The sequence below is a fragment of the Peromyscus californicus genome, unplaced genomic scaffold (assembly GCF_007827085.1).
Source record: "Peromyscus californicus insignis strain IS unplaced genomic scaffold, ASM782708v3 Scaffold_4__1_contigs__length_199733344, whole genome shotgun sequence".
NCBI lineage: Eukaryota > Metazoa > Chordata > Mammalia > Rodentia > Cricetidae > Peromyscus > Peromyscus californicus.
The window spans coordinates 7,729,340-7,748,659 of NW_026294562.1; the positions used below are offsets into that span (position 1 = coordinate 7,729,340).

Genomic DNA, 19,320 nt, shown 5'->3' on the forward strand with positions numbered 1-19,320 from the left:
TTTTGTTTGTTTTTGTTTTGATTTTTGCTTTTTAGCATGTCATTTAACTGGATAATCAGACAGCAACATTTACAAGCTAATTAGTAAGTAAGTCTTGAAGAATTATGTATCAAAGGCAGACAATTCTTGAGTCTGGTATTATTAGTTCAAATAGTTAAAAGCTATATACACTTTGTGGGTTTTTTTATTTCATTGTATACATGGGTTTGTGTATGCCCACACATGTGAGTGGGTTCACAGGCTTGCCTGTGCTTGTCTGTGTAGGGTTAATGCTCCATGTCTTCCTCAACCACTCCCCACCTTTTTTTTTTTTTTAAAGATAGTTTCTTACTGCAGTTGGATTTGGCTGACTGGGCTGTACTGGCTGGCCAGCAAGCCCTGGGGATCCTCCCATCGCCACCTTCCCAGATTACAGGCACATGTTGCTACATGGAGGGAGACCTGTGTCCTCAGGGAGACTCCAGTCCTCATGCTTTAATGGCAAGTACTTTATTAAGTGAGCCGAATCCTCAGCCCACCTTGTGACCTCTTAGTGAGCAAGGGTATCATCACAGAGGCTAATCTTTATGCTCACGACTAAAATGTTCTCTTCTCACATAAAGACTATTTAACGACAACATCTGATCTTAAAACAGACCAGTTTTAAAATGTTTCTGATGCAATTTACCAAAACTACGTAACCCCACAGGACTATTAGACTCAGAGTTGAGATTAAATTTGTGTCCATATTTGTAAGTCTACCTAAGTTATTACATCTTATGTTTCAATCTGTTTGCAAGTATGCAATATGCATAATAAAACATTTCAGATTAATTGCTATGGCTATTTTACTTAGTAGAGTCTTGAGTCTTGTAAGTCAATCTGTTTGCCACCTAGATATGTGGTACCCTAAAGGTGAGGCTAAGGGTGGGAAAAACCCTGTAGGCAGTACACACTTGAATCTTTAACAGAGTAAAAACATCCAAAAATACTATTCTCAAAGATAGTTTCTTGATACCTAAAACTCAACTTTATACTCTGAGAAAACCCAGCTCTGACAGGCTCCTTGATGTATCTGTTATGCTATACCTAATACTATGCCAACACTTCTGGAATCAATGGGGGTCACACCAATTATAAATGCTTGTTTCTATTTCTGTATCCCTTTCCATAGCCTCATAAATTCTATTGCCAAAACACTAATGCAGAGCCAGGCAAAGAATATCCATAGCTGAATATTGCTGGAAGTTTATTACAATAGAGCAAACACTGAGAAGCATTAAAGTGGCACTAAATTCTGAAAACTGTTATAGAAAGAAAAAACATAGATTTCATTCATTGAAAATATTTCCTGATAGCAGTGTTATCTTGTCCAAATCGCTCAATCAGATTCTACATTCTTAAAATACTCCTCTCCTGTCTCTTTGCTAGTTTCTCCCTCATTACCTCAAAACAAAATTATGTAACTAGCTTTGAAGATTAACCTTTAATACTTAATTCTATACCATAATAGTTGAGATAAATCTACTTTTCTTTTTATGTAATTGAGAAAAAACTAAACAACCACTTCTTTTCCTATCAAATGTATTTACATTACTTGACTAGTTTTTAAGGCTCCTGGCTCCCATCTACTGACCCAGATGCTATTATATAAAATAATAATATCAGACATCTACTCTCTACAGATGTTTCCACCAATGACTATTATGTTCAGAGTATGATGGCAGTTGAGAGGCCTGAACAAAATGCTTTGAATATTTATAGAAGAGTAGGACAACTCCTAGCAGTAAAGATCAAAAACGACCTTATAAACCAGGTGAAAGAATCATTATCACAAAGGAACATCTCTGCCTGGTACAACAGAAGGGAATAAACAGAGAAGGAAAATGTAAAAATGTAAAATGGAGAGGTGGGACAAGTGAGCCAGCTCAGCAGGTGGAGGTGCCTGAGGTGCTGAGGACCTGAGCTTAATCCTTTGGAGGGATGTCACAATGATGGAAGAAAACAGACTCCTGCAAGTTGTCCTCTGACTGACCCCTCTTCTGCAAGCACCCATACATGACCATGCAAATGTGCACACACAAAATGAATGAATGGCCGGGCGGTGGTGGCGCACGCCTTTAATCCCAGCACTCGGGAGGCAGAGCCAGGCGGATCTCTGTGAGTTCGAGGCCAGCCTGGTCTCCAAAGCGAGTTCCAGGAAAGGCGCAAAGCTACACAGAGAAACCCTGTCTCGAAAAACCAAAAAAAAAAAAAAAAAAAAAAAAAAATGAATGAATGAATGAATATAAGGAAATTTATAGTTAAAAAATGAAATGTAGAGGTAAGATGTTTGGGTATTATACAATGACATTCATTTTCATAATCAACTAACAATAGGAATTCAAAGGTTAAGAAATGTATCATGGCTTGAGGCTTTAGACAGCTATTCTGTGACATTCGATAAAAATAGCTAAGAATGCCTAGGCAACAGAGAAGAGCGGGCCCAGGTGGTGTGGGTACCTGTGAGCACGCCCCTGAGGGCGTTGAGAGGGGAACTGGCCCATCCCTTGCTGCCTGATGCATAGGGTGAGCTAGCCAGGGTAGTGCTGGAGAGCTCACCCTGGTGGTGAAGACAAGGGAGAGCTGGCAGGCTAACCAACCCAGCTACCACCCAGGCCCAGAACCAGAGCTATGAGGTGGCCCACTCCAACACCCACCCCATCTATGAACTACTGGAGCATGTGAATGGGGCCAGTCCTGCAGATCCAAAGCTGCAGGATCTCCATGACACAGGGCAACAATAGGATACCCAAGAGGAGTCCCAGTGAGGGCCCAGTGGTGACAGTGTAGCAGAAGCCTGAGGTCTCAAGCCACACCAGTCACTGCAACGAACATTTGCAAGTAGAGATGAATGGACTAAAGGGTAAAATGTGTGACTCACTGGGTTGCACTACAGCTTCCATGACAAGATTTTTTTTTTTCTTTTACGTTTTCTTTTATTTAGGGGAGAGGGGTGCAAGGGCAGAGGGCAGATATGAAGGGACAGGGAGAAGAATAGGATCAGGATGCATGATGTGAAATCCAAAGAATCAATAAAAAGTTTTTTTTTAAATGAGTCACAGACATTTTATAAAATTTCTTTTTTGTGTGTTCTTAATGTAGTATAATACAAGAATTACTCAACAAATTCTACAAATATTTACTTAATTTGTAGAAGCATCATTGTAGAAAAATGAGCCACAATTGTGATGAGCAGAATTTTTAATAAAAATCTTAACAATGAAAAAATAACAGCTAAGAAGCAGCAATTAGTTACTTTTCTCATGGCTGAGACCACATACCTGACATGAAGCAACTCAGGGGAGGAAGGAGTTATTTAGCTCACAGTTTAAAGGCATCATAGCAGGAAAGATGTGCAGAGGACAGACGTACTTCATTCTATTTAACAGCTGTAAAGTAGTATGTGTGAGTACCAGTATCTATCTAATCATGACTCAACTACTGTCACATTTGTAATGTTTAGAGGAATTCAGTAATAAAAACCTTCATACATGTATCTGTGCGCACATGGGAGTCTTTCATGATGTGTCAGAGGATAGTTATTGTAAATTGTTATGAATGTGATAACCACACAGCAAAATTAATTTCATTTCCACAAAGCGAGAGATCATGTTAATTTACTCACTCTCTACAGGACAAGAAGTAAGATTATACTTTATTCCTTGCCTATGGCCATTGTTACAGTAAAGTCAATGAAGGTGGGAGGTTTCCCTCAAGCAGTGATCGTGACAGCAAAAGGCAACAAATCTTTAAAAGTAGATAAGGTATCTCTTTCTCTCTACTATGCCTTTTTCTATCACAGAAACATCTGCCAAGGAGTCTCTGAAGTTTACCAAGGAGCAAAGGATTAATAATGGAAAGACCCCATAATTCTGCTCCACCAACTGGCATGCCTGGTTAAATTACTCTCCACAGTAGAACAAGAGATAAACACAATGCTTTAAATGTCTCTTAATCTCATTCTGTAGTGACAAACATTAGTATGGTGATGGGCTTCTAAATGCTTAGCACCTCAAAAGCCAGTAAAAGACCCAAACTAAATCTCACCCTTAAAATCAGGACAGATTTGCAGAACTAAACCACTTCAAACTAAAAATGTTGCCGTGAAAGTAGCCCACGATATTAACTAGGACCAAAACAGTGCATCTACCTTTCCTGCACCTAAGCTCTGACCTCCTTTATGGTAGGGTTGGAAAGAAGTTGAATTTTTAAAAATAAGAGTCATGAGAAATCCATGTTTGCAAATACCTTATCACTTATTTAAGAGAATGTCAAAGAATCGTTCGCATTTAGCCAAGATCCTATTACTATCAGCAAAGTAAGAGAGACTGTAAAAATGAGGTAGGAAATAGCAAACTCATTTATGCTGGGGGGTGTGTGTGACAGGTGGCCCCAGAAGTTTGATGTTTATTGTGATTCTTCAGCAGTGGTTCCAACTCTTCTTTACTTGTAGTGGTTCTAACTACAAGCTAAACTGTGACTATAAAATCAAGAAATGCTCTGCTTTAATGTTGAGACACTACACTAAGAAAACCACCATAGGCAAGTGTCTCTGTATAAATGTGGGCTGATCATTGCCAATCACCGACAGCTTTTAAGTGCTTAACTTTGACTATAAATTGTTCTGTGCTCCACTTTGACAGCTTGCTTTTTTATGCTGTCAAATGTTTAAAACATGGTGAAATTTCATGACTATGAATTAAAATTAGATACTTTCAATTTTGGTAAATATAAAGCATCTTTAGGTTAATTCAGTGTAACAGTTGAGTAAGACTATTTCAAATGGTCTTAATCTTATTTTAACAAAGTAGCAAAAAAAAATCAGTAGGAAGAGTACACCATTCTAAAGATGAAATAATGTCAAAGATGCATTTTTTAAAGCAAACTGGAGAAAAAACTAAAAGAAATGTAAAAATCCTGAATGTCGAAAACCATAGGAATAAAACTACAAAAAACCAACCTGTTTGTTCTAGATAATGCTGCACTAAAATCACTTATAGCCTTTTTTTGGTGTGTGTGTGTGGGGGGGGGGGGGGGTTGGTTGGTTTGTTTTTGGTTTTTTCAAGACAGAGTTTCTTTGTGTAACAGCCTTGGCTGTCCTGGAACTCTCACTCTGTAAACCAGGCTGACCTAGAACTCACAGAAAGATTCCCCTGCCTCTGCCTCCCTGAGAGTTGGGATTAAAGGCGTGTGCCACCACACCCAGCATAACCTTTGTTTCTATAACCATAATCTCTCTGCCATTTCTTAGAGCCTGGTGTAACAAAAAGACCTCTATGAACTGGCCTGTGCTTCAGCTATGAATGCAAGGTTTGTTGCATTCTTCTCTCTTTATCTAATTTCAAGAAGAAATAAAAAGTTAAATGTTTATTCTACTTTAAACCCTTTCTCCCTGATGTTATAATGGTTATCAGAAATCCCAGAGTATTTTATGGGAAAGCAGGTTCATTTCTGAACAAAATTACACTGTAATAACTAAAGGTTTTCCTTTTGTTCACAGAGAACTCTTGAAGTAGAGGAGGTTTCTAGGCCGTCAAATGAAGACTCTGACGTAAGTGCCATCAGCTGCCCTTCTCTATTTCCACTCTTTTCCCCTGGCTCAGGAGCTGAGTGACCCTGGAATTGCTGGTGCAGGAACGAAATTATCGACAAGAGGGAATGTTTTCACAACAAGAGCTGATCTTACACAAAGCAGTGGAAACAACCTGTCTACCTAAGGTGGGGGTGGCTTTTGGAAATGTCAGGTATACATGACTCCAGAGGAGAACTGGGCAGCTGCTCCAGGACCAGCAAGTCCACAGGGCAGAGAGTGGCTCTTGTTTGCTCACTGTAGCCATACTTTCAAAACTGGGCTATGATTAAAAAATAATAATGATAACAGTAATTTTTTAAGAAAAAGTATCAAGGGAACCATAGTTCAATTAGATCAAGCTTGCCACTATCTGTTCCAGATGAGCTGTTCTTCTCCAATAAAAAAGAAAAAGAATCTCAAATGTCAGCTGAAAACTACTGATGACAGAGTACCTGCCTAGCATGTGTGGAGCCCTGGTTTCAATCCTCAGCATCCCTAAATAAGTAAAAGAAAAAAAAATACATAAAATTTACATATGTAACAGATCACAATCCAAATGTCCAAGTTTCTCACCAAATCTTAACCTTCAGCTACACAATCAACACAATTAAAACCTCAACATATCAGGATAGAAAGGATGACAAAAGACAAAAATGAATTACTTAATAAGCAATACATGAGAAATGACTATAATATAAAAATTTCAATAAGTACTACTTATTAACTTTGCCTTCACCCAAAATAACTATTTTATCTCCCGCAACTAACAAATTTATTATCTATAAATGCAATATTATTTTAAATTCTTCTTATTGTTTCCATTCTCACGGCTTTCTAATACATACTTGTGATCTGATCACATAAAACATGTGAGACATGAAGTCTACAATATCATCTTAATTACAAGGGATTAATAACAAAGTCAAGGGCTGGAGAGACGGCTCAGGGGTTAACAGCACTGCCTGTCTTCAGAGGGCCCAGGTTTGAGTCCCAGCACCCATTCAGCAGCTCACAACCTTTTCTAACTCAAGTCCCAGGGGACCTGATCCTCTCTATTGGTACCAAGAAAAACACTCATACACATAAAATAAAATAACAATGAAGTCAGATATAGCTATAAAGATACTCGCTTGGGATTTAGCTTGATTAGCATGTACAAGACCTGGGGGTTCAAATCCCAGCACCACATAAGAAACAAATAAATAGAAATTAAAACACAGAATTACCTCTGTAAAAAAAAAGAGACATATAAAATTAAGAAAACTAGGAGAAAGAAGGTTACGTGGGACAGTTACCTTTCTCAGAGGAAGAGAGTCTAAAGGACTGTGTGCAGGACACTGTACTTAGTACAGTGCTTAGTACTCCTTAACAAAACAGGGACACAGATAAATCCACAAACACACTAAACATCACTAAGACTTCTATGAGAGAAGAAATGGTGGACCAATGACCATTTCCTAAATATCTATTTCATCACTGGAATGAGTGAAGAAAGTGATTCCTCAGCAGACAAGACAACAAAAACAAAGGCCCTTTGGCTAGAACTTGCTCAAGAAACAATCTAGCAGCCTAAGAATCCCAGTGACTCACTAGCCTGATATCTGCACACAGTTTCACAACCTGGGGTAAGCTACATTTGGTCTTCCTGCCTATTTGCAGTAAAGTAAAGCAACGTTTTTTCTTTCTAAGACTAAGTAAAGTTCTGGATTTCATGAAAGATTTTTGATTTTGGTTTTGTTTTAGTAAGGTTATTTTTAATATGACAACCTCATGGGAGAAAAAAATTAACACACTGAAATAAGCAGTTATTTTTCCCTTTACTATTCAATCAGTTGTTCAAAATTAAGCAAACATGAAGACATTTATTTCAATGTAGGAACATCCAATAATAGAAACTAAACATGTCAATATGTACGTTTTAAGAACAGATACTAAGGTAAAAATTGACACATCTGTTGAGCTGGCCTAGAAGTATACTACAGAAATGTCATTGTAAAAGATCAACACTGAGAAAACTTAGTTTTTAAACTTCAGAAATAAAGACATCATCCTTTGTATAGGTGGTCAAAAAAACCTGTCACTTATAATGTACGAAAACATACATTAAATTCCAAAGGGCAGAACCAAAAGGCAGAGAGAGCTACTTCCTGACCCCATAAGGTCCCCAAGGGAAGGGCATGGAACCTAGTGACCGTGTGCCTGGCCAAACTGTTCAAACAACCAAGAGCTATAGTATACTGTTCCCATCAACTGTTCTGATCAAACTACTCCCAGCCTGGCTTTAGCTAATCAGAACCTGACTAAGGCAACTGCAGCAATCAGACAGCTGACGAACAACGGAAAAACTAGAACAATAAGATTAGAAAACAGCATTACAGCTGTTCTGACACTGTAACTGACACAGATCTAAGGGGTAAGATCCCCCACAAGTGCAGGCTGTGGGCAGGGAGAACACACTCACTGTTTCAACTGCACTGTGATAAACTAATAGTCTATAAAGAAACTAAAATTGTTTTTTTTTTTTTTTGGTTTTTCGAGACAGGGTTTCTCTGTGTAGCTTTGCGCCTCTCCTGGAACTCACTTGGTAGCCCAGGCTGGCCTCGAACTCACAGAGATCCGCCTGGCTCTGCCTCCCGAGTGCTGGGATTAAAGGCGTGCGCCACCACCGCCCGGCTAAAATTGTTTTTAAAACATTGCTAATAAGGAAAAATTTTGACCTAAATGTCTTCAATGGTGAATTTTACCAAATATTAATGCCACTTTTTTTTTTAATAGTTTAGTATGCTTTTGAGTTTTGTGTATCATGTAAATTCCAAGAGGCCAGGAAAAGGCATTGGATCACCTGGAACAGGAGTTACAGATGGTTGTGAGCTGCCATGTGGATGCTGGGAATCAAACTGCGGTCCTCTGGAAGAATAACTCTTACCCGCTGAGCTATCTCCAGTTTCAAGTTATGTCACTTTCATATAAACTTCCAAATAATGAAGAGGAGCATTCCCAACTTACTATATGTGACCAACTTTACTAAACAACAAACAAACAAACAAAAACGTATTTTATAATGATTAATGAGAATATCTGTTACAAATAAATGAATGAATCTAATTTCCAACTTCTACCAGAATGTGTTTTTCATTATCTCACTTTGGTAAACAATTCCAATCTTATTATCCTCATTATCTGCTTTGCATGTTTTTCTAACATTTCACTCATGAAATAACCAACCTCTGTTTAGATCTGTCTCGACATGCTCATTAATTCCCTAGAAAGAAACTTCTGGGACTTGAGGAGACAGTTCAGTGGGTGATGGACTTACTATGCAGGAATGAAGACCAAAGTTCAGATGCCTAAGCTAGGGGACAAAGGCTCGTCTGAGTTTTAATCAAGCTCGTGAAAATATAAACTTGTATTTTATTAGTTTCTTCACTGTACTACCTATCTCTTTCCAGAACTTTTCTCTTTTGTTCCTTTTAAACTTCATTTATTTTATATTATTTCTATCTTCCTGGTTTTTTGTTCCAGGGTATTTCTTCAACTTTAGCTTATAGGTCATTATTTTGGTCTTTGTGTCTAATATATAGCATTTTCCAACTAATTTAATTTGGTAAACACATCTTTTTATTTGTACACACATGTGTGTGTTAGGAGGAGAACAGGCCAGAGTTCAGTGTCCAGTGTCTTATTACTCTCCACATCATTTTCTCTAAGTTTCTCAATGAACCTGAGGCTCACGAGCTGGCTAGACTGGCTGCCAGTGAGGTCCTGGGATCCCCATCACTCCAGTTCCCTAGCACTGGGTTACAGGGGTGCCAACGAGTCCCACTTTTGCTGTGGGTGCTCAGAATCTGGACTCAGTCCTCAGGACTGTACAGCACTTTAGCAAAGGTCATTTCCCCAGTGCTTGGCAGACATTTCTAAGAACTGTGTTTTGTTTCTCTTTGGTGTCAGTCTGAACATAATCATGTTTACAAATACAGAACATACTCCCTCTATGCTTTTTCATCTGAGATAACTTTTCTTTCCATCCTAGCCATTTTAATTACTTTAAAAACAAAAAAAGTAGAAAGTAATGGTTTCTAATATCCTGAATCATCCATCTGTTCTTTTTATATTTTAAGTTTAACAGAACACTCCTATAACTTGTTACATGATGCAGACAATTTTGCCTTTCCAGTTTAAAGAATAAATATTTAATTTGTTACCAGTACAAATACTAATATGATTGGAAGATCCATGGGCTAAGAACTAGAAAGGTGTAAGTTGAATGGTAATTATAATATCTAAGTTTCAACTTGCTTTTCTCTAAGAAAATTATTGACTTACATTACTCAAGATACTTCCCCACTGGCAGGGAAACTATGACCAGGATGTAAAAAGATGGATGGATGGACGAATGGATGGATGGACGATAGATAGATAGATGATAGGTAGATAGGTAGGTAGGTAGATAGATAGATGATAGATAATAGACAGATGGTAGGTAGGTAGGTAGGTAGGTAGGTAGGTAGGTAGGTAGGTAGATAGATAGATAGATAGATAGATAGATAGATAGATAGATAGATAGATAGATAGATAGACAGACAAATAGACTGACTCACTCCCCACCTAAAGGTTAGTAACAACATCCCCCTCTAATTTAAAAAACAAACAAACAACAACAACAAACCCAAACTGAAAACATCCTCCACAATCAAAGACTTAACAAAACAGAGGTTAATATTAGCAGTCTGGAAATAAACTCAGAAACCAGAAACAATCAGATACTGAGAAGGAGTTTGCCCTGAGAGAGCTTTCCCAAACAAAAGATGCACCTGAAGGGCCAAGCTGTGCTTCTGGCAAGAGTTAAACTCTAAGTCCTGCAGAGCTAGAACCCTTCAGGGATGTTCCTTGAACAGGGTAAGCCAGATACGAGTTAGTCCTCTAACAAGACACCTTTGTGCCATCTAAGAGACTACAAAAAACCCTCATGCACCGAACATAGAATTATTAAAATGGCTCTTCTAGATACCTGACAGAAGCAAACGAAATAATTACTGAGATAGAATCATCATAAACCTAAAATGTTTTATTAACAGCATCTCTGAAATAATTTTTCAAATTATATAAATCAAATACAGATGACATTTTTCTAAATAACAAAGAATTTATTTAAAAAAACAAAAACTTTTTGGCTTGTATACATTTCTAGGCAATTGGAAAAAACAAGACTGCAGGAGTATAAAATATTATCATAGCTCAATTCAATTGTTTGCAATTTGGCAAAATCCTCAAAATATATTTTAACCACCTTCAAAACATCTCTTACCAAATCAACATTACAAATGAAAAACTTTTAAGTTATATTACTATGCTTTAAAAATTAGACAACAATGATTTTATTTTGCAATGTGGTACTTTAACAAAGAGATTCCGCTAATATAATAGCATGTGACATTCTGAAATAAACTGAACAGAAATCTCTCCATTCTGCAGTAAGTGTACACTAATTCAATGTTTTATCTTCTTTATAATCCCAAATGAATTCATTTCCTAAGATCTCATTTTTTCTTTATCAAGAAATGGAAAAGTGATTTAAAGTACTATTCTAAAAGTTTTACTACTACTTTGATAATTTTGAGTTTGTATTACCAAAATGGATCCAAAATAGTCCTTTCCATAATCATGTAGCTATAGATATCAGTATCTTCCTTCTCCCCTCATACCTATTGTATCTGGGAGGTCTAGTAGTTCATTGTGCTGCAAGTCAAGGTTGGTTATCTGTGTGCAGTTTCCAATCTCCTTTGGAAGGTGTTCAAGTTGATTGTGAGCTACATCCAGGGTAATGAGGTTACATAATTCACCTGTAAATTGATCAACATAATAAGCATTAAAGAATATATCAGGTAATACTTGTAAGCAAGGGAGCACATTTATGATTCCTAAGTTCTTTTACTTTTACTTCAAAATGGTAAATTATCTACTGAAGACACTCATATTGTGGAAAGAAATTTCAGCTCAAGCACAGAATCACAAACTATTATTTTAGAAACTAACAGCTAACGAAATTAAAATGATGCTTACAAACTAATGCTTCATCATCCTGTGCTGTGTGTTCTTGGTGCTGTCTTTTGGTCCTAGGGAATGAACCCAAGGCCTCACACATACTAAGCATGTACTCTGTCACTGATCTACATTACAAACCACCCTCCCCTCTAATCCTGCTTTATATATTACTACACAAATGCTAATATATTCTAAGACTTTTCAAAAACTGACTAATTTCATTAACCAAATTCAGCAAATGATATTAGAGACATCTTCTACCTCAATATATGTATGCTTTCAAAATACATGTTCCAGCGCTTATAAATGGCTAAATTAACATTTTAAATAAAAATTCCTTCTCAATTAATAGAAAATGAGGTATATTTCCCCTATCCATTCTGGGTTAGAAAGAGGTACACTGACAATTCAGATTTCTCTTAGATTATATAAATAATATTTATATTTATATATATATTTATATAATATATATATTTCTCTTAAATATATAAATAATAGACAGACAGTACAGTAGTTACTGGGTTCTGAAGAAGATGGGGGTTGCATTAAGATCTTTTTCTAGTTGTAATAGATTTGTTGTTCTGTACATGCTGTGTTTGTTTGTTTGTTTGTTTGTTTGTGACATGATCTCTGTGTAGCCTTGACTGTCCTGGAACTCATTCTGTAGAACAGGCTAGCCTAGAACTCAGAGATCTACCTGCCTCTGCCTCCTGAGTACTGGGATTAAAGGCATGAAGTTTGGAGATACTGAGAAAAGTAAAACAAAACTCTGAAACTTGAAATAAGAGTGTGGGACAGACTCCTAATTTAGATGTTTATAGATGAAGGCAACAAAACATAAATGTTTTATTTCATCAAAAGATACTTCCAGGAGAGTGAAAAGAAACCAAGTGGGAGAAAACATTTACAATCACAGATTTGATAAGGAATACAGAAATATTGAGTACATAAAGACCCACTATAAAACAACACCCTCCTCAGTCCCCAAAGAAGCCAATTTAAAAATTGGCTTAAGCTGAGCAGTGTCACAACCTGTAATCTCAAATGTACAAGACTAACATAGAAAGTTTACAAGTTAAGACAGTCTCCCATCTGTACTACATAGAAACATGATTCAAAAAGTAAAAAATGTAAAGGAGTTGTGCAGGTTTTCAAGTAACAAACACACAAAAGGCTAATAAGCACAGGTAAAGGCAGTCAACATGCCTAAATATTAGATGAGTAAAAGTGAGACAACTGATCACTGTACCTATTAGGATACTTACTGTTGGAAAACAAAGAGCTGGTGAGCAAGTACAAAAGTTAGAACTTTGGGTTCAGCTGATTGGAACAGAAATTGGTACAGCTTCTGTGGCAATCAGTAGAGTAGCTCCTTAAAAAACTATGAATATAAAAATACCATTACCACAACATAATTTTACCTCTGGGAATTCTGGAATTATCTAAAAAACAGAAAACGGAAAGCAGGGACTAACTCAAAAGTATAACAACAGTTACCTGCAGAAGTACTCAGGGAACTATTATTCATTATAGCCAAAAAGTGAGGATAACCTCAAATGTCCAGAAATCAATGAGTAAACAAAATGTTGTATATATTAATAATAAATACCTTATAGTTCTATAAAGGAATGGAATTCTGATACATGCTAAAACTGGGTAACCTTGGAAAAATATGCTAAGTGAAATAAGCCAGACACAAACGGTTAATAAATTATAAACCCTCTTTATATGAGGTATGTAGAATAATATTTATAGACGGACATTACAGTAGTTACTGCGTTCTCAAGAAGATGGAGGTTGCAGCAGTTTAATGGACATACAGTGTTGTTCTCATATCATGAAAAAGTTCTGCAGTTGAATAACGATGATAGCTGTACACTATGAACACACTTAATACCACTAAATCTCAAAATAAACTATGTCACATCTACTTTGTAACAATTAAAAAAAAAGCCTATGCTGAGCTTTCTTTTTACATTGGATAAGAGGAAGAGTCTCGGGGCAGTCTTCATCTTGGGGATTGGCGGGTACCAGGCAAGTATATTTAAAAATATGTGTATACATCAATAAATAAAAGAATATACATAATAAAACAGAATAGAGATAAGTCAACAAATGTAAATGCTGCGCATTCAGAAAAAAACAATATTGATATCACTTGCAAGACCTAAAATGATAAAAAGGAGAAAGAGAAGACACATACTACAAATATCAGCAATGAAACAAGCAGGTACATTCTACAATCTTCTTTTTCATTTTCACGTTTTGAGACGCCTTGCCCTGTAGCCCCAGCCAGCCTTGAACTTGTGACCCTATGATTTCAGCCTCCAAATTGATGGGATTGTAAGAATGCACCTCCATTCTCAGCCCAGTTCTTAGTTTTGTTGTTGTTGTTGTTATTGTTTTCTGATGTAGAGACAAGTGCTTACTACATAACCCTAGCTAGCCCAGAGCTCACTATGTAAATCAGGTTAGTCTCATCTTGTGACAATCCTCCTGCCCTTGCCTCCCAAGTGCTGGAATTACAGCCTGGCCTACCAACTTTGAAATAAAGTAAGTATTATAAGCAACTTTATAACCATGAATCATAAATTCAAAAACTTAGGTTATACAAACAATTCTTTAACACACACACACAAAAAAAAACAAACAAAAAAAAACACCAAAACTCAACAAATAGAAACCTCCATGATATTCTAACCACTAGATAAATTTTGTATGTAAATGAAAAGTATTCCCTCCAAAAACTGCAGGCAGGCACAAATGGTTTCTCTGGACACTCATACCAAGTGCTTAGATAAGAATTAACTAACACTCATGTAGTCTCTCACAAAAAGTTGCAAAAAGGGATATATTTCCAAATTCATTTTATTAGGCTAGCATTACCTTGATATCAAAAACAGTCAAAGGTGGTACAAAAAGAAAACCCATAGACCAATGGTCAATTCCCTCTTTATATAATATGACACACATTATATACAGACATAGAGACTTTTAAGATATGAATTCTTCAAAGCTGGTTCTGTGCTTGAAAAATTAACCAATTATAATTCATTGCATCAATAGTTCTAAAGAAATATTATCTGATGACTCATGTAAGTATTTGATAAAATTAAAAATATTTTTGGGGGGGGATTGTGCCTTTAACAATAAAGTATATTTTTTTTCATTTTAATGTTTTTTTTAATTTAAAATTGTTTTTTCATTTTACATATCAACCACAGTTCCCCCTCCCATCCCTCCTCCCACTCCCCCCAGACCCCCCAACCTACCCCCCCATTCACTCCTCCTAAAGGGTATGTTAAAAATCCTAATGAGGAACAGAAAGGAAATTTATATATGAATTTTAACTTAATTTTCATACTGACACGTAAAAAACTTGAAGTCAACACTCCTGTCCTCACAATACTAATGAAAAGGCTGTGGATCTACAACTCCTGTTCCGTCTTTCTGAGAAGTGAAGACAAAGGGCAAACTCAGGAGCTAAAAACCACAGAGATGAGAATTCAGAGATTTAGTTACCAGAAGTAACAACTGAAGCTTAGGACAGTTCAAAGGTGACTGCTGCTACAAACTGTGGGGTGCAGGGAGGTGACTGAGGAGACTGGCAAGCAGAGTCCCTCCTACAAGTGTCCCTCTCTCTAATGTCCTAATGCAGGCTCTCATGGCAAAGACAGCAGGAAAAGTCTTTCTTTCACCTAGGCATTTAAAGCAACAGAAACTCTAAGACAATCCCCACATAAGAACAATCTATTGGGCTAGAGCTGCACTAACATCTGCTCTGCTTGTTTTGATACACTTCAGATGAGTATTTTAATAAAGACCACGTGGCTATCTCAGTGTTCCCTTTATATACCTGTATTAACACAGAAAATTGTGAGGATTATATTATAGGATGCCAAAGGTTGTTGTGACATTAGGAAAGCTCTCTCAACATATTCATGTGTGTATGTGTGTGTGTGTCTGTGTGTATTTTATACTATAGAATGCCAAAGGTTGTTGTAACATATATATATATATGTGTGTGTATATATATATATGAAATAGCTTTGATTGAACAGCTTATCTTCTACTTTAAATTTATAGAAATATGTCAATGTTTTTAAAAGAGAAGAGTAAAAAAATAAATGTCTTGAAAGAAAAGGAAAAAACCAATCTACATACAGAGGAACAAAAATAAGAATTATATTAGATTTTTCTTCAGAAACCATGGAAAGACAACAGTGGAATGAAATATAATAAACACAGGCAAGGCAGGGGGATCATAAACCTAGAAGGTCTGTTACCAATAAAACTACCCTCCAAAAATAAGGAAGAAACAAAGGCTTATAGGACTAACAAAAATTGAGGGTACCTGTATCCACTAGAACAGATGTACAAGAAATATTAAAATAAATTCAGAAAAAAAGGAAAATAATACATACAGAAACTTAAAGAATGGGATAAAGAAAGAACACAGCTAAAAATCTTAACTTTCTTACTCATAATTGATTTAACAGATAGTAGTTTAGTCTGCTTTAATAGTAGTAAGATTATGAGAAATGGAAATGTTTTAAGGCAAACACAGAAGAAATGGGAAGTATTTGTCATAAGGCATCCAGTGGCATAGTGCTCACTGGAATTAATCTGAACGTACTAAACCTCAACAGCAAGCAAGCAATACCCCCTCATAAGGAAATCCAGAGTCTGAGCCAGTACAGTCCCAGCACTTGAAGCGTGGCCAGGAAGATCACTTGAAGCACACATGTAAGTACATAAAAAGAACAGCAGTGAAGGAAGAAACCCAAGGCTAACATTAATCAAGAGAAAATGGAGCAGCTGGAGAAATTTCAGATAAAGCATACTCATACTTCAAAACAAAGAAAATTATCAGAGCTATAGGAAAATATTATACAATGCTAAATGAATGGGTCAATTCTTTTATTTTTTGTTTAGAACTTTAATATCTTTGATTCTGCAATAATCACAATATCCATTCTAACATTTGGTGAATGGTTCTCAATCTAAAGCATCATTTTCTCCGTTCTCAACTAATATCACTCTTTCCTGGATCCCCTGAACAAACAGCACAGATACAAGCAGCAACTACTAAGCAGCTAAAAAACCCTCCTTTTCTCCCCTTCCTTCCCTCCTGATCCCCTCCCCTTCTCCCTAGGGACAACAACAATATACACCTACATTCTTTTCCATGTCTTTTACAGTGCTTAGTGCAAAGCATCACTTTAATTCAAAGAAAAAACTAATTTTGGATCCTAATACTCTTCACATCAGAATAAAACTTTTTGGTATTTCATCTTCTGCCTTCCGGCCGCCTGCCCTTTGACACAAAGTCTCTTTATGTAGTCCACATAGGCCTCAGTCTCCCAAGCACTGGGATTATAGGCATGAACCACCACTCTTGGCTTGTCATCCTCTTTTCTAATAGTAAATGCCTAAAGCTGTTTCAACTCTAATTAAAATAAACTTCCACTGATAGAAAGAAAGGTGCACAGCAAACCTAAAGGGATCAGGCAACTAAATACAGCAAGTTAGATGAGATCAAGGAAAATGGCTAACTTTGGAGGCTAATTACTATTCTGCCATCTTTCTCAAACTCAGCACTATGACATTTTTAGACTAGATTATTCTTTGTTGTGGAAGGCGCTCCTCTGGTACATAAAACAGCACCTCTGCCCTTAACCAACAGTCATCTCCCCAATGAGTCCTAACAATTGAGATGACATACAGGATGAACGAAATGGCTTTCACTTACACCCAAAGCTCCCTCGTTTGTTTCTGTAACTTAACAGTTCATTCTGACACTGAACAGTACCCCACTATGGAGGGACAGTTTACCCATTCACTCAATGATAGACATTTCAGTTGCTTCCTATTTTTGGCAATAATAAAGGTGCTAATTAAAATATTCATGTATAAATTTTTATGTAAACACAAACTTTAACCCATTTTGGTATATACCTAGAAGCAGGCATGGCTAAATATATTGTTGTGGTGACATCATTTAACTTCTTAAGACAGGGACAACTGTCATCTAAAATGGTTGAACCATTTTGCATTCCTATTCAAAATGGTTAAGAATCCTCATCTGAATTAGAGATTATCAGTGGTTTTGATTTTAGACATTCCGATGTGTGTAAGGGTTACAAATTGGAAAGAGGATCTCAAAGGCAGTTTTATGGGGGAAAAAAACCTTAGTGGTGTGACAGTGTTTCTTCTCAAAAAGCTTAAACATCTGTGGCAAATTATGATCTATATACAAAAAAACCCTATAAAAAGTAGAACACTGTAAACAAACAAAAAGTGCAGAGTAGAACACACATATAACATACATATCATCATGGGTAAAGAGAAACACAAGTTCAGCTGAGTGGATTGTAAAAGGCTCGAATATACAAAATGAGCAAAAACTACCTAGATATTACAAGAAGAAGAAATAACATGACGGGGTAAAAGTAAAAGAAATGGGGGGGGGGGGGTAGACACAGCTCATCAATTTCACTGTTATTGCTAAGTTTAATAGAAGCAAGTCCATAAGTTTACCAAAATCAGTGTTAATATACAACAGTAATACTTGCATTAACTGCTATTTAAAAACCACTGAAGAAAAACAAGAGGATTAAATGTTGGTATATTCATACTATCATTCAAGTAGGAACGCAAATACACATGCTCTAACTTTATACAACATAGAAAAATAATGCCAAATAGAAGAGGCCAAACACACATAAAGGCATATATGCATTATGACTTCATTCCTATACAATCAAGTAAAATTAAGGTATTTTTTGTACACATCCAAATGCTGTGTTACCTTAATGAACACAGCGGCTAGAGGTAATGATAGTGGAAGGAGTCAATGGTTAGTACTGGTGTTGTTTAACTAAAATGCTGATTACATGGTTTGCAAACATTCACTGCACTGACAGGTGCAATCTTCTGTAAATATTCTTCAATAAAAAGATATATAAAAGCATGACCTCAATTCTTTGAACACTTAATCTAAACCATGATAGAAAAACTACAAGAGGGTTTGGTTTGTAAAAGTTGCAGAAATGGATAGCCTTCAACACATTTTAGGGAAAGAGTATTTTATTCTACAGAAGTTCTCTAAAGTATAAAATAATGGTTTCCAAATTTTTAAAAATATTTTTGTCTTGTCTCTAGAGAAAAATTACAATGTTTTCTATACTTTCTAAGCATGACACCATTCCATAATCAGACAATAAAATATGCTAGACGTATCTCTTCCCAAAGTTGATAACTCAAACTAGAATCATTCATACTATTCTATACTATACTATTCTAATTGGTGAGAGTTTATGATACAGAAAGACAGTGTTCCACATCCAGGCAACAGTAATGTGACTTCTACTGTCCAGAAGTAAGCCAACTGGGATGTAAACTCATGTGCATCAAGCAGAAAGGCAAAATAAGGGAGAGAAAAATTCTGCTTCCCCCCACTGTGGAAACTTCAGGGATTAAATGCTTAAATACTAAATCCCTGAAAACTATCTGGCTCATGCCTAGGCTTCCCAATTTTATGAATAGTCTTTGATTAAATATGATGTGCACACACACACACACACACACACACACACACACTTTACATACGGCCATTCAGGTAACAATCTCAATGACGATTGTACAATCACACACATTTCTAAAATCTAAGAGGAAAGAGATTA

The 19,320-nt window shown here is 36.4% G+C and overlaps 1 protein-coding gene across 3 annotated transcripts in view; it reads right to left on the reverse strand.

The window, feature by feature from the left end:
- Positions 1-19,320, reverse strand: part of Shoc2 (SHOC2 leucine rich repeat scaffold protein) — an 88,524-nt gene that overhangs the window by 17,184 nt on the left and 52,020 nt on the right. For 2 of the 3 annotated variants that reach the window (XM_052712483.1, XM_052712484.1), the window contains exon 3: positions 11,296-11,433. The exons of the other annotated variant lie outside the window; for it this stretch is intronic. In XM_052712483.1, coding sequence (XP_052568443.1) covers positions 11,296-11,433 — 138 coding nt within the window. The remainder of the gene's footprint in view (positions 1-11,295; positions 11,434-19,320) is intronic. 3 annotated transcript variants of the gene reach the window in all.